Genomic DNA, 27,229 nt, shown 5'->3' with positions numbered 1-27,229 from the left:
TAAACCTTGAAGAATCAGAAAAGCTGTTTAATTTTTTAGAACCATACGTTTATTGGGAAAGCATTGTATCCTTACCCTCAGAACAGCCTGCGAAAACACTATATACAAATCTATCTTTCGACTTGATCCATAAAGCTAATCTCAATATAGAACCACTAGAAATTATAGAGGATTTTACAGCTGAAAGCAATTACCTACTTTATTATATTCTTATCCCAATTGGAATTTTTGTGCCGTTGATAATAATTGTAGTTATTTATTACAAATGTAAAATCACATTGAAATTTTGTAATCAAAATATTCCTGATAAGAAACAAATAGCTTGTAACTTAGGCGGACCGTACCTCCCAAACGACACTCCTACTTGAAAAATTGTTCTTAAACTTATGTCTTTATATATATATATATAATATATATATATATATATATATATTATATATATATATATATATTGATAACTTAGTTGAGTATTATGTTATATTGTTTTAACCAGTTTTTGTATTTTGGGTCTTATCAGTTTTTGGTCGCTGAGGACAGCTCCAAACTTGGGGAGGGAGAAGTTATACCCATTGTTATCGTATAGTAGCTGATACAGCACTTAGTAGTATATAAGCTCTAGTAATTAAGATTCTTTGTCTCATTTCTGTATTTTGGGCAGTCACTATGCCGGTTTGTTTTTTGAATAAATCTTTTTAAAAAGGATGCCACGTGTTCCGTTTACTTAACTTTTGACAAAACGGAACCGTTTCCATGGTGACAATTTCAAAAAAGAACAACAATCAAGTAAGCTATGAGTACCTTGATTACACTTCAAACAAAACGGAAACGTTCCCACGGTGACAATTTCAAAGAAGAACAACAATCGAGTAAGCTATGAGTACCTTGATTACACTTCAAACAATTTGACTTTTCACGAACATTACCAGTTGGAGTCATCCCTGATTGAACTGCCAAAATCTTAGAATTTGACAAGTTCTTGAATGGCTTCACACCACTTGATGATTCGAATTTATTATTTTTATCACATGGCAATGACATGAACTGTCTTTCAACAGAGTGTACAAAATCTTTTTCAAGTAGGGAGGTCCTTATCTCGACAAGAAATCTCGAACTCTCTACGAGATGTTGGATCTAACACTTTCAAACCCTGGTACAAAATAATACAATCCTCCAAACCCTCATTTTTTTACCCTCTTCAAAGCTGCAATAGAATTGCAAAATCTATCTAATATCGATGCCAGGCCCACCCTAGATTCAATCTTCAAACTTTTTAACTGAAATATTTCATCTAAATAAGAATCTATCTGAGATCTAGGGTCATTATAACGGCTAACCAATGCATCACAAAAATTTTTGTAATTAGTGGCTATAGGTGGAAGATGTTGACAAATATTAGCGGCCTCATGAGTAAGTTTTGAAACTAAATACTGGACCTTATGCTGATCTGATAAAGTGGTATTGTCATGGACTAATGATTTGAATAATTCAAAAAACGTAGACCATTCAGCCAGACGTCCACTAAAATTTGGCAATTGAATTTTCGGTAATAAGTGTTGTTCATTAGTTACTGTCAGTGAAGCTGCTTGCTAAGTTTCTGATTGTTTTTTTTATTTTTTCGACTGTTTTATCAATAAATGCAATCATATCCAAATGTGAGTCATTGAATTTAGGGACGTATTCTGGGTCTACACTCATTTCTAACTCATTAATTTTATATTCAATACTATCATAATCCACGACTGTTGCTGGAATTAATCTAGCCAAAGTTGAAACATATTGAGCTGTTTTCTGATCAGATACATTTTTACACAAATTAATCAAATGTAAGCTGTATTCTCTGATATAATTGTTCTAGCTTCGCCCTATGAATTTTAACATTGCAGGAAGAATTTTAGGATCTAATTCTCATTGTGAATAACTTTGTCACCAACGATAAGATAGTGATGAACAAACAACTTATCTGTAGACACGATCCTACTGATAAGCACAAAAAAGTTTAGCGTATCTGCTCTACGCTCTTGTTTTATACTGGTGGCATGACCCTGCTCCCCCTCCAGGCGACTCATCATACCGCTACGTCTGATATGCTCTTGGACCTGATTGCTGTTTGTGATGAGCGGTCGGCTGTTGGCCATGGGCAGATCCCTTTCCCTGCGCTGTCTGCTCATGATATGGTTTACCTTGTATATGGCTTAAAAAGTCCCAAACAGAAGCCAAAAATCATTGAATACAGAGATTACAAAAACATCAACTACCATGAGTTATTCAATGAGGGGATGACATTGAACTGGCAAACCATTTACGCAACTAATGATGTTAATTACATGGTGAATGAGTTGCATAATGGAGTATCCTATTTATTCAATAAGTATATTCCACTTGTGCAGCGCAGAGTGACAAGGGATCCTGCTCCATGGATTTCAAGAGAAATACGTCGGATGATGGCCGAGCGCGATCGGTGTAGTAGAGTTGCACGACGCACAAAGAGCTCTGTGGATTTCAATAGCTACAAGCGAATGAGAAATTTGTGCAAGCAGACCATCAGAAACGCCAAATCCAGATATTTCCAAAATCTGATCTCCTCTGCTGGTTCATCTGCTTGTAAGTGGCGTAGACTGAGGTCTGTTGGAGTTGGTGGAGAGGGGGGCGGGCCTGTTGTGTCTCACTCACTGGACGATCTCAACAACTTTTTTACTGACATACCTGTTGGCTTGGATCGTGCCCATGACTACATCAACTCTTTGCCAGCTCAAGTAACTGGAGAGCCATTCTACTTTTCATGTGTCTCAGCAAGTGACGTTTTGGCCGCTATACTGAAAATAAAGAGCAATGCTATTGGGGCTGATGATCTACCATTGAAATTCATAAAAATTATGCTTCCCCTGATACTTCCCTTCATCACCCACATCATAAATACATCTCTCATGACTTCCGTTTTTCCTGAAAATTGGAAGTCATCTATAGTCATACCCTTAAACAAAACTCCTAACCCGTCCTCCCTTTCAGACTACAGACCCATCAGCTTACTATCTGTGCTCTCCAAAGTACTAGAGGTGATTGTCCACAAACAGATGAGTGAATTTATTTGCAGTAGGGGGCTTATTAGCGACTTCCAGTCAGGATTCAGGTCTGGTCACAGCACCAATTCTGCTCTTCTCAAGGTGGCTGATGACGTTCGCAGAGCAATGGATGGCAGGGAGCTCACACTCATTGTCCTTGTTGATTTCAGCAAGGCCTTTGACTGTGTGTTCCATCCCATCCTATTGTACAGACTGGAGGGTATGGGTTTCTCTCGTTCGACGGTGGCATGGGTGCGGTCCTACTTGCAGAATAGACGTCAGTGTGTGAGACTTGGGGGTTCCTCTTCGCGCTGGCGACCAGTGGGACGAGGTGTCCCTCAGGGTTCAATCTTGGGTCCTCTGCTATTCAGTGCATACATTGACAACTTGACTCATGTACTAAATACTACAGAGCATCACTTGTATGCTGACGACTTGCAGCTGTATAAGCATTTCAAGCTTGGTGATGCGGCGACAGCTGTGAGTGACATGAACCATGACCTTGCCCGTGTGATCACCTGGACGGAGAATAATGGTTTAAAAATTAATGAGAGCAAATCGCAGGTCATGGTTGTAGGTCACTCAAGACTCTTGACTAGACTAAGCCTTAATGACTTACCCCGCATAAGAATAAACAATGTTCAACTTGACTACAGCACCAGGGTGAAGAATCTTGGTTTGACTTTTACAAATACTCTCGACTGGACAGACCATGTAAACTCGACCAGTAACAAAGTTGTAGCTGGGATTAACTCTTTGAAAAGGATTGGACACCTTTTACCTTTTCCTACTATAATCATGTTAGTTAAAACATTGATATTCCCCTTTTTTTTCTACTGTGACTTAGTGACTATGGACATGACTGTTCAACTTACTCAGAGATTGCAGCGCGATCAGAATTACTGTGTGCGCTTCATCTTTGGTCTACGACGTGACGAACATATTACTCAATACTTTGGACAGCTCAAACTTTTAAGACTGCACGAATACAGGAGTCTCCATGCACTCATGTTCCTCTTCAAACTCTTGAAATCTCGGTCTCCCAATTACTTGGCAGCAGGGTTTCGCTTCATGGGTGATGTTGGCAGGGGTGGGACGCGTCATGGAGCTTGCTCATTGTCCGTTCCAATTCACAGAACTGAGCTATATAATAAGTCATTCCATGTTAGTGCGATTAGATTATGGAATTCACTGCCAGCTCATATTAGGCTGCTTGACAGTCAACGCCGGTTCAGTGCGGCTGTCGTGGCGTGGATCAGGGGGGGAGGGCTTAACTAGGCGGTTTTACTCTATGTTCTTTAGAGGTGTGAGTGTAAGTGTGATTGTGTGGGTGTGTGTGTGTGTGTGAATGTTTTGTGTGAGTGAGATTTATTCACTATTAAGATTTCTTGCTTTTAGTTTTCTCTTTTTTTTTCCTCTTAATTTATTCAATTTGTAGCAAATTGATTTAGTAGTTTCCTTATAATTTTTAATTATCATTTAATTTCAAATTGTAATGTATATTGTTATTTCTATGTTACTCATCATTGTGGGTTAAATGGAAGAGGGGGCTTCTATTGCCTCAATTTCGCCCACATCACTTTTATTGTAAAGTGTAAATAAAAGTCATTTATCTATCTATCTATCTATCTCTTGAACCTGTTGACTATAATACAAACAAACTACAATTGCATATATGAGAATTTAAGTACAATTTAGGCCAATACACATCACTATTGGTGGACCAACAATAGTTATACAAATTTCTAATTAAGTGGACTGTTATTTTAATCGATTTAATATTCAATATATTCTGGCAGAAAAATACTAATGAATCCATATGATCATGATGCGATGAAAATCTCTATTATTAGAACTTACCCGGGCTGATGATCTACGCTGTGAGTCAGAGTGATTTTCACCTATAGGTTTGGGTGGTAAAAAGATAAAGGGAAGAATTACGGAATAGAGAAATGTAAATAAATCACTTGTCCTCTGATGATTTATGATGTAGCCAGGTACTGCAGAGAGTTGTTGAATCATGTATGGAATTCTGCTTCTCAAGTTTACTATTAATTCACTACTACTTTCAATATAAAAAATATTCAAATTCTCACATGTACTTTAAAATCAATTATTAATCCTTACGATCGGAGACACGGAATTACAATTAATAATTTCCGTTAAAAATTCAAACAAATCAACGAGTCGAACTGTCCTGCCAATGGAGGCAGTTACGCGAGCCGACTGGACAAAAAACTATAAACCAAAAAATTAGGCAATTACACACTAGAGTGCGCCAATAGACGGGGAAGATTGAAGCTAACTACTCAGCGCCAAACTCCATCAAATTCAAACGGCGTCAACAATTGGTTAGTTCGACCTGGGAGCTTGCCAAGCTTGACCTCTGTTACACGCTCTTCTCGCGTTCCACTCTTGCTCCACCTTCGATCATCAATTGCTCTGCTCAAGTGACGTTCGATTGCGGAGCAGAGCGAAAGTCTGTATGCACCTTTAGGCTTACACTCAACAAAGCAATTGGACGACAAATCATTGGGCTTTCCAGGTTTGCAATGGCAATTATTTTTGCCTCCTGGAACTCGGATGGTAGCTTTCCTGTGTGCAGTACATTGCTGTAAAAAAGAGATAGTACCCTCCTGACATTTTTTTCAGAGTGTATAAGATGCTCCTGCAGCCTTTCCCAGTTTCAATTCATGAAGGGTACTTCTACCCCTACCTCAGTGAATGGCTGTGAGATTTCTTGATCCATTGGGGTAGTATTCTCAAACATTGCCAGTCTGTGTTTTATCCAAATTGTGAATGGTGAGGCCCGACAGACAGTAAAGCATATAGTGAGACACTGTCAAGGTAGATCATATCAAGGATTTTATTGTGTTGATGGAGGAAGCAGAGGATTTTGTAAAATACATGAGTATTCGCATCTAAAGCTGGCAAGGATGGAGTTTATAGTATTTCAAACCTAGAATAATGTACGTAGTTGTTTTAGTTTTAATATTTTGACAAAGGATAAAATTTACCTTTAATGAAAAGCTATACTTGGATAACATGCCATACGCTAAATAAATAGATAATAAATCAATAGAAAAATAAATCTAGTAGATCTTTACCTGTAATTCTTCATCTGTTAAAGTTTCTCCTAGTTCTCTAGCCACTCTTTTCAAATTTTTGAATGATATTGTTCCAGTATCATCATCGTCAAACAGCCGGAAAGCTTTCATTATTTCTTCTTTGGAATCTTTTTCTGCCATTTTCTGAGAAATAATTTTCAGGAACTCTTCATACGAAAGCATACCTAGAACATTAGAGGAAAATTGGGTTTCAAGAATTTTATTATAAGTCTTGATGAAAAAGGGATTTTGCAATTTTGTCTCGGAAACATAGACTGCAATGCCTCACCAATTGAATTTATTCAACTTTATCAAAAAATATTTCTATTTTTTAATGGTTTCAATCAAGTTTGACAACATACCTGATTCTTCTTTGTTTATTTCTGATAACATTTTCTTTACTTCTTCCTTTTTTGGCTCAAATCCAAGAGCACGCATTGCAACCTGTAAGAGTATAAATAAATTATTGGTTTTTTAAGCATTCAATAACCAAACAATTCAATATAAATAGCCTAGTAATTCCAAATAGTAATTCTTACCGTATATATTACATCCAATCAATTTCGTCTACTAATATAACAGTCTTCTCAGTAAAAGACACAGATTCCATTTTAATTAATTTTGTAAGTTTACAAAGAAACGCTTTCATCTATGGCAATTACGAATAGTGAATATATTGTCCAAAAATCATAGTAGAATAGGCCTAACAACATTTTGATCTAGTTTACTTACCATCTTCAAGCTGCACAGAGGATTATAATAGGAAACTTTCAATCAATTACAAATTTATGATTCAAATTCATAAAGTTACTAGCCCAATACCGGAAATGAAAAACCTTACAATTTCAAGCACCTACAATGAATTCAACGTTTTTAAATTGTATTATTTAATACAGTTTTACAAAAAAGTACCGTTTCCAAGGTAACAAAAAGTAAATCGGCTTTATTACTATTCCAGTAAATCAAATGTGAACAAGAGTTTGCGAAAACATAACCTAAAAGCAGATTCTCTTTGTCTCAGAAACCACAGAGAAGAGGACAGAGAACTCATCTAATGTTGCGCTTAATGGGTGACCAGCAGTGTTGAGTGGTTGTGGAGGGAAGTAAAGTGGGTGACTAACAGTTAGTTCTTCAACTCGCTACGAGAGATCAGTACCATCGACAGGCCTTCCCCACTAATTCTGAAATCCCCCTCCAACAACAGTATTGTAGTACTCTGTCACCTACTCCCCTTGCTACGCTATTGTCATTCCACATCCACATTCAACAAAATAAGAACAAGTCACGATTGGCAATTATCCAATATTACTAGTAGATGATCGGCTTGCTCAGTTGCTCTGCTCTGCTGTCTTTTCAATTTTATGAAGCGCATACGCACACACCATACAGTGAATCACACACTAGTACAGTAACTTCTCAGAGAGGAGAAAGGAAAATATATTTTCTGTGTGATACTACAGTACTCCATAATTTCCCTCTTAGTATCATCTCATGCTGCTGATATCAACATAAAAGCTGTTGTTCCTTTTCCAATATAATTCATGATAAGTTTGGAATTATTTTATTTCTATGAATACATAAATAAATAAACGAGTCAATTCTATTACACATTGACAAATAATCTGATAATGAGATCCTTCCAGATTAATTTTTATCAATGATTAAATTGAGGCTCCATTAAGTTAATTATTGTTATACTTTTTTTTTAATTCAAAGTGAAACTTCAAATCAAATAATTTATTATTAAATCACCATACCATCTATTCATATGATTAGTCCATTAATAAAAATTAAAGTGAAATAAAATCATTCTTTATATCTTCTGGATTAATTGTAACTTACTGGAAACTGGGTATGGTATACAGAAAAAAATATTTCATGCTTTTTTCTATTTGACTACTTGCTAGACAGCCATATTTATTTCTGAGTACAAAATTCATAAACTGAAATAATGAATAGATCACAAAGAAAATCTTTTGATCCCTTCTTCTTTGTGCAGAAACAGAGTAACGGCCAGCAACAGTCACAGTTATTCAAAAGTATTCTTTGAGTATCTATAGTGAGGTCCACGTTATAATGGTAGTGTACGATTTGCAATGGTGTTGCTATCCTTGTCTATCGTTCAACAAATGTGAAAGAGTTAGGGGTTCGTTTCAATTTAGGTTATATTTTATAATGTTTTATCAGGATAGGTTAGGTTTTTGCTTTGAAATTGCAATATGCTAGAAGGGGCTAGAGTCTAGGTAGAGTTATGTTTTTTGATGTTTCAAATATTCTTAGTACGAAATAGCCTTAGTATGTTACGTCACAGGGCAACGTACGCACGCGCATACACATGCAGTGATATTCTTAGTCACTACACAGAGAAGGGATCAGAGGGAACATTCTTACTGACTATTGTTTCGCCTAATGTGTAGTATCACTTATACCGGTAGAAAGCGCTTGTATACGCAAATGACGATTTCTGTCTGAGCTTGATTAGTACTGTTGTAGGGGGACGTAGTGGGGAATCATTGGCATCCTACACTTCCCTCTCCAACAAACCAGTTCACACCACTCTCTCCCCCCAACAAAACAACTGCTGACAGGATTTATGGCTTGAGGCATGCATGTCATTGTTTTGCTAATAATACATAGACTAGACATTCATTTTTCTTATTCTAATCACTTGCTACTCTCAACTGTCCAGATCGCATGAACGCTGTGTCTCCAGTGACAAAGAGGATTAATTTCTACAATATTTTTATTCAACAATAACTTTAGAAAGAATTGATCAATCTTCTCAAATTATGAACACGTATTCTCCGAACCCTTTTACAGGTCAAGTTCGTTGGACAACAAATTGACTCACTCTTTCGTCCTTTTTCAGGATATAAAAATAACATTGAAAGTGCATAAGAAAAAAATTGTTATGATCTATCATTTGGTCAGCTGAAGAATTCTTTGCATGCAATTACTACAGTTTTTCCATTCATTCATTCGTAACATCATCTGAGGTTATTTGGGAGCAAAGTTAGTAAGTTAGACTGTCTACTAACATTGATTTGGGAGCTATCACACACGCTGACATATGATTTTAGCTGGTTCTTTATACTTTACAACTTTTGTATCAACAAAATGATACGGGTTGATATAATTATCAATTTGCGGTTTTGGCTATTTATTTTCTCTTGGAACTATGTATCGAAATCATGTATCAAACATTAAAAAAAATGATTTTGGATCCATATGAGTGTCAAAGATGTTGAAGCAACAGAGTAATATTTTTAGAGTAATTTTTCATTTCAAAGAACATTCCCCAATGGAAACTGCTGTCAAATTATTATTGTAAGAGAAATATTTAGCAGCTTTATTAATTTTCATAAACTCTGTATAATCAAAAGTTGAGGGTTTTAAAGATTACAATGCAAAACAGTTCTTGAGCGAGTTCTCTGAACCACGGGGGTCACAAGTTCATACAGATAGAAAAAAGATAAATTCTTTTAACTGTATATTATCATAATATGCTAGAATAGTATCAGTAGTTATGAGTAATTTTTCATATAGTGATAGCTAATAGTAGGTTATAGTGATTGCAAAAATAATAGACTATTTATTATTTGATATAGCCTATTACTAAATAAGTTTCATAGAATGTGTAAATTATTTATTATGCAGATTTTTATATAATTTGCATTCGTCAATTCCATTGAATTAAATTGAATTTTAATTCTGGGATATATTATATCACACACTGTCAACAAATTTATTACTTTATATTTCTTTACTTTGAAATATATTATTGAAAGGAAATAAATTATGGAGGTTTCTGTTTTCTTCGTGATCTATTCATTATTTGAGTTTATGAATTTTGTACTCAGAAATAAATATGGCTGTCTAGCAAGTAGTCAAATAGAAAAAAGCATGAAATATTTTTTTCTGTATACCGTACCCAGTTTCCAGTAAGTTACAATTAATCCAGAAGATATAAATAATAATTTTATTTGACTTTAATTTTTAATAATGGACTAATCATTTGAATAGATGGTATGGTGATTTAATAATAAATTATTTGATTTGAAGTTTCACTTTGAATTGAAAAAAAAGTATAACAATAATTGATGGAGCCTCAATTTAATCATTGATAAAAATTATTCTGGAAGGATCTCATTATCATATTATTTGTCAATGTGTAATAGAATCGACTCATTCATTTATTTATTTATGCATTCATAGAAATAAAATAATTCCAAACTTATTATGAATTATATTAGAAAAGGAACAACAGCTTTTATGTTGATATCAGCAGCATGAGATAATACTGAGAGGGAAATTATGGAGTACTGTAGTATCACACAGAAAATATATTTTCCTTTCTCCTCTCTGAGAAGTTACTGTACTAGTGTGTGATCCACTGTATGGTGTGTGCTTCATAAAATTGAAAAGACAGCAGAGCAGAGCAAGCCGATCATCTACTAGTAATATTGGATAATTGCCAATCGTGACTTGTTTTTATTTTGTTGAATGTGGATGTGGAATGACAATAGCGGATCAAGGTGAGGAGGTGACAGAGTACTACAACTGTTGGTGGGGGATTTCTGAATTAGCGGGGTCTGTCGAAGGCCTGTCGATGGTACTGATCTCTCGTAGCGAGTTGAAGAACTAACTGTTAGTCACCCACTTTACCCCCCTCCACACCCACTCCACAATGCTGGTCACCCATTTAGCGAAACATTAGATGAGTTCTCTGTCCTCTTCTCTGTGGTCACTATGACATCACCAGAATATTCTTAGGAACTATGACGTCGCACAGAATGCCGAGTATCCATAACCAACAGTAAGATAGATGCAGCCACTTGAAAATATTATGACAACAGGGTCCATCTTGCTATTCGCTACCTATGAAGTATATTGATTTATGCAAATAAAAGCTCCAAATCAATTTTCCTAATAAAACCAAAGGTATTGCTCAATACATATCAAGTGATTATTATGTTTTAAGAGTGTTATGACATTATATTGAGAGTTATAACACAGTTATAACTTAATTATCAATCTAATTGAAGAGTAGCTTCAAAATCAGATGAATGTGAAAAGCTAGGTCTTGTTGCACAGAAGCCGATTAACTTCACGAGAACCAATAAGAGAAGGCCTTTTATAAAAGAAGGCTTCTCTGATAGGCTCTTGTAAAATTAATTACCGTACGTTTAAAATGAAAAAATGAAATGAAATTTATTGATTCCTTTTCACATAAACATAGAAAATTACAGTTTAAAAATAGGAACTAAGTTGATCACTCTAACCAGTATTCGTGGTCAACTTACAGAAAAAATAAAATAATCATCATTACTGAAAAAATTACATAAATGGTTATAACTTGATTTCAAATTATACAAAATAAAATCCATTGATTTTTGAGTCCAGCATTAATTAAAAATCTCTTGCACTCCGTGACGTCTGCAAACCAATGTGAACAAAAATATACAATCAATACAATTTATCTGGAATATCCAAAAAATGTAGGCTATCATTATTATTTTTTATATGAATGTATTAAAAACCATTACTACTCAACTATTTATCTCTCATGTGTGTTATTCACGATTCTAATTATCAAAAAGATAAAAAATGTATATGTATATAATGCTGAATCTGTATATTATTATGTATCTGCTTCTTTATAAACATTTTCATACTTATGTCAGTGTTGCATCAAGAAAAACTAATTCTTGGAAAGAAACCAGCCAAGCTCTTAAAAGTTTTAAAAAATCTGGTGTGGCGCACTCACACAACTTTCCTTGCTGTTATGAAAATAGATCACCTGATGCTAGTGTTCACGCGCATCTCAAGTCTACTATTCCAAGATCTGAGCCAGCTGGTGACAGGACAATAACGCTGGAGACACACGAAGTCTGCTATCTGTTTATAGTAAATGTTTTAATAGAATCAACAGTTTGCAATTGAATAATAACATTTTCTCGAATTCCGAGCTTATTTTAAATTTTAGGTGAAAATGTTACTGAACATTAATTTTACAGTTCTTCATGCTCAATCTTTTCCGCTAGAAATTTTTTGTTCAAATTGTATTTGAAGTCTGATAATTGGGAATCTAAAATCGAACTTTGCATAGATGGGCGGAGCTCCTGAAATTTTTACAGATATGGGACTTATGGCAGTTGATAGAGCTTATCAATGAATATATTAGGTATTAATTTGATAGAAATTGTTGAAGCCGTTTTTTGAGAAAATCGCGAAAAACCCGGTTTTTGACAACATTTTCGCCATTTTAGCCACCATCTTTTGATCGAAATTGTTCGTGTCGGATCATTATAGTGTAAGGACCTTAACTTCCATGTTTCAAGTTATTCCATTAATTGGGAGATGAGATATCGTGTACACAGATGCACATACACTCATATATACACACACACATACAGACCAATACCCAAAAACCACTTTTTTGGACTTTTTTGAAACATATAGAAACTTAGAAATTCTGGTACCTTAATTTTTTTCGGAAAGCAATACTTTCCTTACCTATGGTAATAGGGCAAGGAAAGTAAAAAGAAATATTTTCCTTACCTATGGTAATAGGGCAAGGGAAGTAAAAAGTAATATTTTCAGATGATTTAATTTCGTATGGTAGTTGATTGAAGTATTTTGGAGCTACATATTGGATCGATTGCTTGAAAATTGATTCATTGACTTATGGTAAACAAAACATTCTTTGTGTGATTCTTCTTGTATTGTATTATAAATTCTCTGCACCAGTATTACCAGCTCCGACATAGAATAGCTTTAAGATTTTATATACAAAAAGATGTTGTAGAGCATTTTTAATTACTCTTTCCATGATTAATTCAGTTTTAAAAACTTGGAACATACAATCTTCGGGGACAGAATTTCACTTTACACTTATGTGACAGATTTTGTTCAAACTCTTCTGTAGACTTGGCAGAGGGAAAATCAGGCAGGCACATTAATCATGTTAGATAAGTCTTAACTACCTATGTGTTCACATATGAAAAGAATCTATTTTCCAGTTTCTTTTTGGGGGTTGTTTTTGCATTTTGCCTTTGAAGACTGCCATGCTACCAATTTATCCTAAATAGGTTGGATAGCATTTTTCACCCATTAACCTAAAGAAAGTTATCGGCTCCAAAATGGTAAATTCTTGATAAATTATGAATGAATCTATTGCTAATGAATAGGAAATCCAGTTTTCAGAGCAAATCAACTTATAATCTTCATAAGAATTTTGGCAATATACAACACAAATCCACAAAACAATACCTTACAACACTTAAACATATAGCATCATTACAAGCTGAAATACTTATCCATTTATATAGTTGAAAACAATGGCTATAGGCTTGTAGACACACAAATCAAATTATACAAAATTAGAACACCATAAAACTGTTCAAATCTTAAATTAAAACATTATAAATTTCAATCAAACAGAAAAATATTCAGAGAGCACAAAACACTTTTCCATAGCCAGCCACCATTTTTTTAGAGAAGGGCTACAAAGATAGCATTTTAGATGAAGCAAAAAACAGTGACGACGTTATGAACACATCATCGATATTAAATTCCAAAAAAATTATAAATTAGAATTTATAAATTCTAAAAATTTTATAAATTTATAAATTTAGAAGTTTAGAATTTACATTTTACATTTGTTCTCAATAAAACTTTATTTTAAATTTATTCATCCTCTTTGCTATTTATAATGATCTGTTAATTCTGTTTCGGTGATACCATGGAATGTGCAACACAATTATTTATGATAAATTCTCAGTTAAAAGTTGTCCGCATATTGATTACTCTGATATTTACTATCAAGTTTTATAGATCTCGAATTGAAGATTCGATTTTAATCGAGAAAAAATGTAATATTACAAATACCCCCCTCTTGACATAAGAAATTTTACTGTTTGAGAATTTAAAGAAAAAAAATTACATTGAAACAAATGGAAATTGTTGAAATTAAATTCGAGAACAGTAACAATTTTTTCTATAAAAACATTACATGTCATCCTATAATATTGAAAATTATTATAAAAATTCATCAATAGCATTTGTTATACATTTCCAAACAATATTTCAAATTATAAAGCTAAATCAAAGTTACTTTTGATTTAGCTTTATAATTTAAGGAAAATATCTCAACAGAAAGTTTAATATATATAAAGAATAGTTTTTGAAATTGCACATAAATTTAATAGATAGAAAAATTCAATTTTTTATTGCATGAAAATTTAGTATGTTGAACAAAAAAAAATTTTTTTAAATGAATTGTTACATTTAATTTTCACATAAAATTTCAATAAATCAGAAAATGTTAATTTCTTTCACTATTGACGCGGTTGATTTTATTGACGCAAATTTTGGAAAACAGTCCATTAAGGCACTCAGTATGAATTTCAGTTAAGTGTGACTCCAGTGTGATGACATCAGTGTTGGGCTGATCCAAATACTCATAGTGTTGGGCTGATACTTGTAGTCGACTGATGCATACCAAACTCGATACAGGTGACATCTCAGTTAGCATTGCCTCATGCTTGTAGTAGACGGCTGCATACCAAACTCGATACAGGTGACATCTCAGTTAGCATTGCCTCATGCTTGTAATAGACGGCTGCATACCAAACTCGATACAGAGTCACATAAATTTTGTATCATATAATTATACAATGTACATTTCAGGCTTGAAATGACAATGTAATTTGTTTTTTGGAAAAGAGATAGACGCTGCATACAGGATTAACTTAGGTGAGGATTAATTTAGGTAAGGTTTGGTTTTTTGATATTTTCAGCTTTCAAGGTTTAGAGTTCTGCATACAGGAATAATTTAGGAGAGGATTTTTGAATCAATTCTTTCATGATACTGTGACTGTTATTCTGAATTCAAAGTTGTGAATGTGAACATGGATGGCAATTACCTCCAGGTAATGTGGTAGTGTTGAAGCTTGAGTTACATGGTCAGCAATAGGAGTTGGAATTGTCATTAGCGTATGCATTGGTGTCGGCATTGGCGTTGGCATTGTCATAGGCATTGGCATCAACATTGGCGCAGGCATTGGCATCGGCATTGTCGTAGGCATTGGCTTCGACATTGGCGCAGACATTGGCATCAGCATTGTCATAGGCATTGGCTTCGACATTGGCACAGACATTGGTGTAGACATCAGTGTAGATATCGGCGTAGTTATTGGTGTAGGCATTAGCATAGATATTGGCGTAGTTAATGGTGTAGATATCAGCGTCGATATTGGCATAGTTATTGGTGTAGATATCAGTGTCGATATTGGCGTAGATATTCAATTAATGAGTCACACTAGTTCGAAAATCACCCAAATGTTCTTAACACTCTTCATGGCGTTCACTCAGGGGTGCCCACAAGGGGGGGGGGCATGGCGCAATTTGTGCCATCAACATTTTTTGGGGGGGAGGGGGGGGGCATGATTTTTCTTTATATTTTATGTCAACATTTTGAATCATGGCTATAAAATCAAGGTATTAAATAGAGATATCCGAATGTAGTTAATTTTAATACTTTTTCACACCTTTACAATGTTATATTTTGCAAATTGTAACTCAATATAAAGCATAAACAATACAATTGATAATATGTTGTATGCATGAATTTTAGTAATTTCAAGCCTAGGTAAATCTAGGAGTTTGAAGATAAATCTTTGACAAAAATAAATTATAACTCCATCATCCACTATTATTCTGATTCCCTTTGCTTAATTTAAATTTTTAATGGTCCTGTGTTTGAGTTTCCTTGCTGTAGCAACCTAATTTTCTTAATCGCACAATGATAAGTTAAATTGTAATGTACATTTTAATCTAATAATTATTTTAATTTCGAAGGCGTTTCATGATGATATTAATGTCTCTGAAATAGGAATGCAATTATCAACAACATCGCAAACTCTAGTGAATTTGACAGAAGAAAAAACTTCTCTTATCAAAAATATCAAATGAAGCCAATTTCAATCTTTCAAATTTACACCCTATTCACCACACAGTAATCAAGTAATATTTTTCACAACTGTAGGCTACTCATATAAAATAGTATGATAATATATTTTGTATTCCAATAAAACATTCAGTTTTTGAAAAAAATTATATTTTCAAGCCCCAAAATCCATTGAAGAATTACCGAATTGTTTGATCAAGAGATTCAATTGATTGATGATAAAGTTATCAATTGCGCCATGAACATAGATAATTTGATCTTAATCAAGTGCAATATTTTATAAAAATTTTGGAGACAAAAGTCGCGTTGCCAATACATACATAGAAATGATACTCATAAATCATTCGTAAACAGTACAGGGGAAATACTTTCACCATTGGAAATATTCATTTGCCCCCATGCAAAGCCTTTGGTAGTAATTGGAATACTGTGTATCCTTTCCTGCTCAAATCAAACATGTACTGTAGCCTACAGAAAAGTCACGACATGCCAATTGGAGAATTTTCTCATTTTCAATTGATATCTTCTCATTTACAGTTGACGATTTCTCAAATATAATTCACCATTCTCAATTACATGTGATGACTTCCCAAATACAATTGACTATTCTTATCTACATATATAGCATTCTCTCAATTATAAGTGACTATTCTCAAATACAATTAATACTTACTTAAATTAACTTGATACTTTCTCAAATACAATTGGAAAAAGTGTAGTTAACCTCACCCCTCCCAAGCGTTCTTATCAATGCTTTTCTGATACATTGATATGTGAAATAACGCTTATTGCTTGAATTCATTTATCTCAACTTGAGACAAACTGAATTCAAACTCATTATAAATATATAAGGTTGATTTTTGAAAATCTGAATTATTTGAATAGTCATTGCTCTATGTTCAATGAGTGTTGAACGAATAAATTTGACGTAGCAGATATTTGACTAATATGATCAATCTAATCTGTCGAAAAACTGCTGAATTTTTAATTGGAAAAACATTGAAGATGTATCAGATACAACAACCAAGCTTCTATAAGATTAAATTGTACAGAGTTTAAATTCAAAGATTAAATTCAAAAAATAAATTATAACTCCATCATCCACTATTATTCTGATTTCCTTTGCTTAATTTTAATTTTTAATGGTCCTGTGAGTTTCCTTGCTGTAGCAACCTAATTTTCTTAAAAGCACAATGATAAGTTAAATTGTAATGTACTGCCGTGCTACCAATTTTTCCTTAAATCGGTTGGAATAGCATTTAACACCTATTAACCTAAGGATAGTTGTCGGCTCCAATGAAATAGATTCTTGATAAATTGTGAATGGATCTATCGCCTATGAATGAGAAATCCAGTTTTCAGAGCAAATGAACTTATAATCTTCAGATGAATTTATACAAATACACAAAGAACTATATCTTAAGCCTAATTATTTAGAGTTACTACGAACTAAAATACTTATCTAGTTTACAGTTGAAAAACAGTGGCTATTGGCTTGAATACACTAATAGCTATATATTAACAAAATAGAACACAATAAACTGTTTAAAACGCAATTTAAAACATTAATAAACGAAAATGATTCAGAGCAAAATTTTACAACAACACACTTAGCCAGCCATTTTTATAGAGAGGGCAGAACAGGAAAAACCTAAGTTACAAGTCACAGAGCCAATGCCTTGTTCGGTATAGATTTTACAGACACGTCACCAAAAAATTATAACTTACAAGTTTAGAATTCACATTCTACATCTGTTCTCAATAAACTTTATTTTGAAACTGTTATTTTAAACTTTCATATATATTCTCTATTTAAATAAACTATTTATCTATTAATTATGCTAACCAAGCCTCGGTGACACCATGGAACAATGCAACAATCATTTACGATGAAAAATTCTCCGTCAAAAAGTTTGTCCGTCTATTGATGACTCTGATATTTACTATAAAGTTCCATAGATCTCGAATTGAAGATTCGATTTCAATGTGAGAAAAAAATGTAATATTACAAATACCCCCCTCTTGACATAAAAAAATTTTACTGTTTGAAAATTTAAAGAAAAAAAATTTACATTGACCCTAATGAAAATTGTTGAAATTAAATTCGAGAACAGTAACAATTTTTTCTAGAAAAACATTACATGTCATCCAATAATATTGAAAATTATTATAAAAATTCATCAATAGCATTTGTTATATGTTTCCAAACAATATTTCAAAATATAGAATATCAATATTACTTTTGATTTAGCTTTATAATTTAAAGGAAAATATCTCAACAGAAAGTTTAATATGTAAAGAATAGTTTTTTGAAATTGCACATAAATTTAATAGATAGAAAAATTTAATTTTTATTGCATAAAAAAAATTTAGTATGTTGAATGAAAAATTTATTATTATTATTATTATTTTTTTTTTAAATGAATTGATGAATTGTTACATTTAATTTTCACATAAAATTTCAATAAATCAAAAAATGTTCATTTCTTTCACTATTGACGCGGTTGATTTTATTGATGCACATTTTGGAAAACAGTCCGTTAAGGCACTCAGTATGATTTTCAGTTAAGTGTGACTCCAATGTGATGACGTTAGTGTTGGGCTGATCTGGATGCACGTAGTGTTGGGCTGATACTTGTAGTCGACTGATGCATATCAAACTCGATACAGGTGACATCTCAGTTAGCATTGCCTCATGCTTGTAGTAGACGGCTGCATACCAAACTCGATACAGAGTCACGTAAATTTTGTATCATATAATTATACAATGTACATTTCAGGCTTGAAATGACAATGTAATTTGTTTTTTGGAAAAGAGATAGACGCTGCATACAGGATTAATTTAGGTGAGGATTAATTTAGGTAAGGTTTGGTTTTTTGATATTTTCAGCTTTCAAGGTTTAGAGTTCTGCATACAGGAATAATTTAGGAGAGGATTTTTGAATCAATTCTTTCATGATACTGTGACTGTTATTCTGAATTCAAAGTTGTGAATGTGAACATGGATGGCAATTACCTCCAGGTAATGTAGTAGTGTTGAAGTTTGAGATACAAAGTCAGCAATAAGCGTTGGCATTGTTATTGGTGTATGCTTTGGTGTCGGCATTGATTTTATTTATTTATTTATTTATTTTTATTTATTTATTCCATAAAAACATAGAAAGGCTCACAGACAAACTCCAGTACGAGCCTTAATGACACATTTGATAGTGTAACGTTACAATTAAAAAAAAAATAATAATAGAAAAGAAAATAATATCGCAATTCATTAAATATTCACAATTCAGTAGGCTATAACTAATAAGATTAGAAGAGAACGATATATTGGTCAGATTCAGAAAGTTAGTAGAAGGGTATAGGGTGAAAAATATTTAAATAAAAAGAAAGAAGAAACAGTTGAAAAAAGGAGAGTTAGTAGAGCTCAAAAATAATAATTTATTCATCAATTGAGCAGCATAATTTTTCACAAGATTTTTTGAATGTATTGAAGCGGTCATAGAAGGGGTCAAGGAATGGGTTTAGTCTATTGTACAATCTCATTGTTCTATTCAGGTAGGAATTGAAATGGTGAACGGTTCTGACAAACGGTATCTGAAATAGCATATTAAGTCTTGGTCTATTGCATGGAACATGGAAATTTAACAAATTGATGAAATCTGGCATGAATATATTATTATTTAGAATGTCATATAATAACATTAATGCTCTAATGGATCTTCTGGTTTTTAATTTTTGGACTTTAAATGTTGACCTTAAGGTTTCGGTGGAAAAAGCTATTGGACAAAATGTATTATACGTTTTGAAATAAAGATACCTCAATAACTTATTTTGAATAATCTCTAAATCATTTACGGCAGTGCTCTGTGATGGCTCCCAAACAAGTGCTGCATACTCTAGCTTGCTCCTCACTGTTGCATTATAAATATTCAATATGACCTCACATCTAGTGAAGGGCTTACAATTACGAAAGAGAAACCCTAGTGATCTATTGGCCGAATTCATGACATGAGCCAAATGATCCCTGTATTCAAGTGCTGGGTCCATCAAGACTCCCAGGTCTCTCATACTCGTTACCCTGTCCAGAAAAGTATCATTTATTTTATAACTATATTGTCTGGGATTCTTTTGGCGGGTAAAGATCATGAACTTGGTTTTAGAAATATTGATTTCTAATTTATTCAATTCACACCACCTCTGAACACCGTCCAAATCCCGCTGCAAGAAGACAATCATGAATACTAGCTATAGGCCTGAAGAGCTTAACATCATCGGCAAACAGCAGAATACGGGACTTTTCAATGTAATCAGGAAGATCATTTATTAACAATAAAAACAATAATGGGCCAAGATTTGATCCCTGAGGGACACCTGATGTGTTGGTGAAATCAAGAGACCTCTGATTATTAAATAATACATAAGATTTCCTATCAACGAGATAACTTTTAAAAAATGTAATCAGACTCTCAGACAGTCCGAAACCTTTCATCTTATTTAAAAGTACTGTGAAACTTACTGTATCAAATGCTTTTTTATAATCTAAGTAAATTACATCGACGCGACCTTGTATATCTAGCTCAGAGGAAACAGATTGGGAAAACTGCAGCAAATTAGTAACCGTTGATCGCGAAGGCATGAACCCATGTTGAAAAGGGGAGATTACAGGCTTTACGTGATTAAATACTTTACTGTAAAGTATATACTCAAATACCTTGCTTGTTGAATTCAAAATAGCAATCGGTCGAAAGTTTCCGATTATATTTTTAGCACCAGATTTGTGGATGGGTGTTATCCTAGCAACTTTCCATTTTGCAGGATATTTATTTGATTTGAGAGCCAAATTGAAGATAAATTTCAAGGGTTTAGTGAGTATATCCTTACATCCTTTTATTATATATCCTGGCACTCCATCAGGTCCACAAGAGCGTGTGGCTTTCAGGTCATCTATGGCTGAGTTGACTTCTTCATCAGAGATAAATTTTATTTGAAGTTTATCAAGAGGTGGCAAAATATGATTAATATTATTAGCTTCATTGTCATTTTCGGGAGGCGTAGTATCATTATTGTTATTGCAATTAATATAGGTTGAATGAAAATAATCAGCAAATGCCTGAGGCACCTCCTGACTGGTATATTTACATCCATTCCATTCAAAACAATCTGCCACTGACCTTGATTCCTTTTTACTCCCTACGTAATTCCAGAATTGTTTCATATTGGATTTAATGTCGCATTGTAATGAGTCTATGTACCTCTGATAAGCTATATTTATTTCTGATTTTATTGACGCTCTTAAATCTATGAATTTGTTCAAGTAGTATCTGGAGAACGATTTTTTACGCGCACACTTTTTTTTAGATTTAATCATTTGAATTATATTCCTTGTATACCAAACTGGATACCTAGATTTAATTATTTTTTTATTCTTTGGTATATGCAAAGTGAAGGCATTATTCATCAATTCATAGAAATAATCAAGAGCCAGATCTATATCATGAAATTCATATAAACTATTCCAATCAGAATCTCTGAGTGTTAAATAAAATTCAAGGAAATTCGCTTTTTTGAAGTTATAATACTCAATATTTAAAGGAGGCTGTTTTGGCTTTCTTTTAACGGTAAAACTAATATCCAAACTTGGATGATGAGGATCCTCTGCAAGCAGAGGACTAGTTTCATGTAAAACAACCAAAGGCAGATTACTCATAGACAAGTCAAGAGTTTTAGAGTTTGCATTTAATACATTATTGTACATCTTAAGATTGAAAAGGCACATGAAGTTTCTTAGCCTGGCATATTTACCTGTCCCCCACACAGTATTGTGACACAAGGTACCATTTATCTCACTTAGATTGAAATCTCCTACAATTAACAAATCATGAGAGTAAATTTCATTGCATCCCTCAATGAAATCAAAGAAGTCACAATAGTCAACCAGGTTAGATTCGGGAGCAAAATAAACAACACAGATAGAAACGATCTTATCTTGGATGGATAGCTTGACAAGCAGCGATTCATAGCGCGCAGTAGCACGAGAATGAATGAGTCGAGATGACCATTTATCAGCCACAGCGCAAAGAACCCCCCCACCCCAGCGCTTACCAGAGACAATCCTATCACGGTCACATCTGTAAACACGATATCGAGCATCGAACAGCTCGCTATCATGAATTTCATCACTCAGCCAGGTTTCAGTTAAAGCAACAATGTCAAAACTTTCACCCAGCACAGACTTTAGTAATTCGTGAGTCTTTGTGCGACAACCTCTAATATTCTGATAATTTAATTTAACTAAGAGAGAGTTAGAATTCAAAACAAATAATTAATTTCAAAAAAGAATAAAACAACGGCAAGAATTTGAATATTTTGCGACTGAGTAGCGGAAGACAGGAGAAACAACGGAATGGATTGATTACAGCCTTATCAGACAGTCGAAAATAAAATTCTCGTATCAGACAAGGCACTGTGTTAAACTCGGTTACCTGCAAGTTTTTCAATATCGCTATCAGTTTTGATAACGCAAATAGTTGAAGTCTCGTCTCTTCTAATCTTAATGTTATCTGTTCTATCTATCCATAGAAACTTAAAGTTCAGTTCTTTTTTAACTTTTTTTGCCTTTGCAAATAAAATAGCTCTCTCTTGACAGAGAGACTGATTAATATAAATCGGAGTATCAGACGCCAATCCCAAGTGTCTGGTTGACAGAGTCCTCTTCACACGACGCCTCTCCATGATCCTCTCCTTCACTGTACGGTGGACAAATTTCACTATAATTCCAGGCGATGGACGGTTGTTCTTCTGCTTCAGTCGATGACAAGCAACGATCATATCCTCCTTGATAGGGACATCTAGCGCCTTTCCAATCTCCATAACGATTCCGGCGACGTTTTCGTTCTGGGAGCCAGGTATTCCATGGATTTCTAGAGTATTTGATCTTGAATACTGCTCCAAATCAGTCAATTTTGGCATTGGCATCAGCATTGGCGCAGGCATAGGCATTGGTATCAGCATTGGCGCAGATATTGGCATTGGCGCAGGCACCGGCGTTGATTTTGGTGTTGGCATCAGCATTGGCGCAGGCATTGGTGTAGCTATTGGCATTGGCATAGGCATTGGCATCAGCACAGGCATCGGCGTAGATTTTGGCATTTTGGCGTAGTTATTGGCGTTGACATTGGCGCAGTTACTAGTGCAGGCATCAGCGTAGACTTTGGCGTAGTTATTGGTGTAGATATTGGCGTGGATATTGGCGTAGTTATGTCACACTAGTTCGAAAATCACCCAAATGTTCTTAACACTCTTCATGGCATTCACTTGTTGCTGATTTCGAGATTCACATGATAACTATTTCAATGTTAATGTCTGTGCTGTACCTGTTATCTTAAAATGCTTATAAACTAAGAAGGAAAATCTTGATTAGGCTATCAATACAATCTAATACACATGAAAATTATTTTTAAATATATATGAAATTGAAATTTGTTAACATCCTATTATACAGTCAGCAATACATAAATTGTGAAATATGGACATATCAATTACAAATTTTCACTATAAAAAAATTTCATTTCCATCTATTCACTGTTCAAATATCAAAATTTAATCCATTCTTCAAAATAGAAATAGAATTTCATAACACCCTGTATCATTATCAAAATTGTAAAAAACATCAGATCATCACAACAAAAATTAATTTCAATATATATTTCAATAGTTTCAGACAATTGATCTTCTATTCACAATCATTTCATAATATATCTGCATTTCATTATCATTTAGTATAACATTTCATTTATAGCATTTATAGCAAGTTCATTTCACATTTATGATTTATCATTCAGGGTTTCAAAATTATTTAGTTTTAATTTTGTTCAAAAATTGTATAAAAAGCAAATTATTTAATATTATTAATCATCGTTTGTCGGATACTATAGTTTATTTCGACTTTTCAATGTTCTGAACACAAGCTACATTTCATGACAAAACTTTACTATCAATCATTAAACAAGAAATCATTCAAAACATCAATAATATTTTGCTTCAAAGGCAAACAATATTCATACGTAATCATCATTTTGCATCTATGGCAATCAACATTATTAATCATTATTTTTTGCATCTATGGCAATCGACATAAGTAATCAACACAAAAAATATTATCTCATTACTGCCTCTCTAAGTCATAACCTCTGTTATTCCTTCTTTAGGCAATAATGGGTTTCCATCTCAAAAAACAATCACATACCAGCAAAATTCTAATCAACAAACCCCACTAAAAATTCTACATACACTCCAGCATCCATTTCAAACGATAATCAATCATATCAAAATTTATAGAACAAACAATTTTAAAAATTTTGAAAAAGATATCAATCACAAAACACTTTAGAAAAATTTTAGCCTTTAACTCATTTCAATTGATAATATAACACAACGTTTTTATTCAATGAAAACATTATTATTCAAGTTAACTTTCGTTAATACATCACATATATATGGCTACAGAATTCATTAATACTTTCAAATTTTGAAGTTTATTTATTATAATAACATAATTTATAATTTAAAGACTGTATAATAAGTACAAACATTTCAAGATTATAATACAAAGATGATCAAGATGAATAATGGGTAAATAAGTTCCCTAAAAAATACAAAAAAGAGAAAACGAAAACTGGGTAAATAAATTCCCTAAAACAATACACATTTCAAAATAAGTGATACATGATGAAAAAATATACCGCAAGCAAACAATTATTTACACAACAATGGATAGATTTTAGAAAAGTTAAGTTTTATCAACAGTTTAAAGATTAGGAAAATAAGCTACTATTTTAACTTCCAAAATTATTTCAGAAAAAAAAATACAAATTTAAATGACTATGGACAAGATTGGTTAAGATATGCATCATAGAAGAAATTTACTGAACATTACACAAAGACAGGAAAGAATTGAAATTTGAAAAGATTAAGGGCCAAGAAAATAGGCTACAGGAAAGAAAAAAGATACAATTATGGACTCTTACCATACGTAGTATTTACGGTCATTGCTATTCTGAATCCCGGCATGACACAGGATTCCTAATCATTGTGTGTTGGGGAATACCCTTTCATCATGTCATTCACTGTCATCATCTTGTAAATAAGCAACTTGAAACAACCTTTGAATACTAATACATCAATGGAGACTTTGCGTTTTGTTTTCTTCAAGAACATGATTTTATTCATGGGTTCATTTGTTTCAACAAAGCCGTTTTGCCTACAAAAGTTAGTCATGTTCACTTGAGAATGCATAGCATACACTTTTTCAATTCTCAGTTGAAAGTTGAACTCATCAACTTGACTCAAAGCAACATTCATTTTGTTTACATTGTTCCTAACCTCTACAGAAACCTGTCTCATGTAATCATTCACTTTGTTAATAGTTTTCCTAACCTTCAATGTAGCAATATAACTTTCATGATAGTTGACTTTCAGTGAAGACAACTCCCTACCTACTTCTTTACTCAATTTTACTATCTCATTAGGGTTGACTTTTTCAACAACAGTAACTAGGCCTACATTGTCAGAAACTTGAATGAGTTGATCCTGTAACTTAACACTACTATTATCATGCTTCAATTTGTTTTCATCTTCATGATTATCTTTCAATGTTTCATGTGCATTTTTCAATAGAAGGTTTATACTAACCTGCTCTAGTCTAATGCTAGCAAATTCTTGCTTCATCTCATCAAACCTAGCATTTAACTTAGCATTTTGCTCATCAATCTTAGCATTTTGCTCATCAAATCTAGCATTTTGCTCATCAAATCTAGCATCTTGTCTATCAAACTTTTGTGTTAAGAACTCTATAAGATTTATATCATTTTTAGCTCCTACCATACTTGTTTCATTTGATATTTCTACTACTTTCTCATGACTTGTTACATTTGAACCGTTTTCACTTACAGTTACACTATCGTTTGAGTCATTGTTTAAGGTTAGGTCGAAATCTTGTGATTCTTCATCTAAGTTTTGAATGTTTTCACTGGATAAAACTTCATTATTTTTATTGTCCTCCATCTTGCTACTGCGTAAAAAATATTTACTCATTAGAACCTGAACTTTCTCGAACCGATTTCCCACTCAGCAGCATCTCCCATTCACAATCTATCAAGATATCTATCCTACCAATAATTTTTTTTATAACCAGGGATATATTTTGTAGTTTGAGTCCCACACCAGGGCGTACCATTTGCCGTGCTACCAATTTTTCCTTAATCGGTTGGAATAGCATTTAACACCTATTAACCTAAGGATAGTTGTCGGCTCCAATGAAATAGATTCTTGATAAATTGTGAATGGATCTATCGCCTATGAATGAGAAATCCAGTTTTCAGAGCAAATGAACTTATAATCTTCAGATGAATTTATACAAATACACAAAGAACTATATCTTATAAGCCTAATTTTTTAGAGTAACTACAAACTAAGATACTTATCTAGTTTACAGTTGAAAAACAGTGGCTATTGGCTTGAATACACAAATAGCACATTACGAACAAAATAGAACACTAAAATTTGTTTAAAACTCAATTTAAAACATTAATAAACGAAAATGATTCAGAGCAAAATTTTACAACAACACACATAGCCAGCCATTTTTCTAGAGAGGCCTGAACAGGAAAAACCTAAGTTACAAGTCACATAGCCAACGCCTTGTTTGGTATAGATTTTACAGACACGTCACCAAAAAATTATAACTTACAAGTTTAGAATTCACATTCTACATCTGTTCTCAATAAACTTTATTTTGAAACTGTTATTTTAAACTTTCATATATATTCTCTATTTAAATAAACTATTTATCTATTAATTATGCTAACCAAGCCTCGGTGACACCATGGAACAATGCAACAATCATTTACGATAAAAAATTCTCCGTCAAAAAGTTTGTCCGTCTATTGATGACTCTGATATTTACTATAAAGTTCCATAGATCTCGAATTGAAGATTCGATTTCAATGTGAGAAAAAAATGTAATATTACAGTACATTGCAATGTAATAATTATTTTAATTATCAGTCTTTATTCAGAAGCGGTTGATTATTTTGTGT

General features: G+C 33.2%; 1 protein-coding gene across 5 annotated transcripts in view; it reads right to left on the bottom strand.

Annotated features, from left to right (window-relative positions):
* LOC111058538 (centrin-2) overlaps positions 1-7,214 on the bottom strand; it is a 36,174-nt gene extending 28,960 nt beyond the window's left edge. For 3 of the 5 annotated variants that reach the window (XM_039423871.1, XM_039423872.1, XM_039423873.1), the window contains exons 1-2: positions 6,529-6,733; positions 6,167-6,351 (exon numbers count right to left, since the gene is read on the bottom strand). In XM_039423871.1, the coding sequence (XP_039279805.1) occupies positions 6,167-6,351; positions 6,529-6,604 (261 nt within the window). In that variant the 5' untranslated portion in view covers positions 6,605-6,733. Of the gene's footprint in view, positions 1-459; positions 2,814-6,166; positions 6,352-6,528 lie in introns of those variants that run through there. The other 2 variants (XM_039423874.1, XM_039423870.1) reach the window with 2 other exon arrangements.
* Between the last annotated feature and the right edge of the window lie 20,015 nt (positions 7,215-27,229).

The sequence above is a fragment of the Nilaparvata lugens genome, chromosome 3 (genome assembly GCF_014356525.2).
Source record: "Nilaparvata lugens isolate BPH chromosome 3, ASM1435652v1, whole genome shotgun sequence".
Lineage (NCBI taxonomy): Eukaryota > Metazoa > Arthropoda > Insecta > Hemiptera > Delphacidae > Nilaparvata > Nilaparvata lugens.
This window is presented reverse-complemented; position numbering and strand designations above follow the sequence as displayed.